The sequence below is a fragment of the Bison bison genome, unplaced genomic scaffold (genome assembly GCF_000754665.1).
Source record: "Bison bison bison isolate TAMUID 2011002044 unplaced genomic scaffold, Bison_UMD1.0 scf7180017862979, whole genome shotgun sequence".
In the NCBI taxonomy this organism is placed as follows: Eukaryota; Metazoa; Chordata; class Mammalia; order Artiodactyla; family Bovidae; genus Bison; species Bison bison.
In genome coordinates, this window is record NW_011493551.1 from 1,939,941 (window position 1) to 1,940,499 (window position 559).

Sequence of the window (559 nt, forward strand, 5' to 3'; positions counted from 1 at the left end):
GCCCATCAGCAACCTGCAAGCCCTCAGAGCCCAAAGGCACACCTTCCACTCAGAACACAGACCGAGCCCCATGTGTCCAGAAGGAGGCACGGTGCATGGTGAGCAGGAGGCACGTCCCTCCGGGGGCCAGCGAGGCTTTCTGGCACCAATTCACAGGCACCCTGGAGAAACCAAGTGCTGGCGCAGTGGGAAGGCCTGCGATACTGAGCTCAGGGTGCAGGTGTGAGGATGGGAGCTGACAGCCCCACAAGCGCCTTTCGAATCCCAAGAAAGGGAAACGGCAGCGCTCCTGGCTCCTGGCCCCTGGCCGGCACTGACTCCTTTATTCGCTGCAGAGCCCAGGCCCCGACGGTCCTGCCCCCATCTTTGGCCCTGAATTGCGTCGAGGTGGGAAGGCAACCTCCGCGCTCCCCGCGGGCTAAGGATGGGGGCCATACTCACAGGCGCTCCGTGTTCCGCGGGATGTTCTTGGGAACGGCCCGCAGCCCGGTGCCGTGGCAATCCACCGTGGTGCCAGCGCAGGTGCAGAGGGCGGGGCACCCGGTGGCACCCAGGCGCC

The 559-nt window shown here is 65.7% G+C and overlaps 1 protein-coding gene across 1 annotated transcript in view; it reads right to left on the reverse strand.

Annotated features, from left to right (window-relative positions):
• SLIT1 (slit homolog 1 (Drosophila)) overlaps window positions 1-559 on the reverse strand; it is a 179,008-nt gene that overhangs the window by 173,449 nt on the left and 5,000 nt on the right. Inside the window, exon 3 of the mRNA XM_010833109.1 lies at window positions 442-551. Within this exon, the coding sequence (XP_010831411.1) occupies window positions 442-551 (110 nt within the window). The remainder of the gene's footprint in view (window positions 1-441; window positions 552-559) is intronic.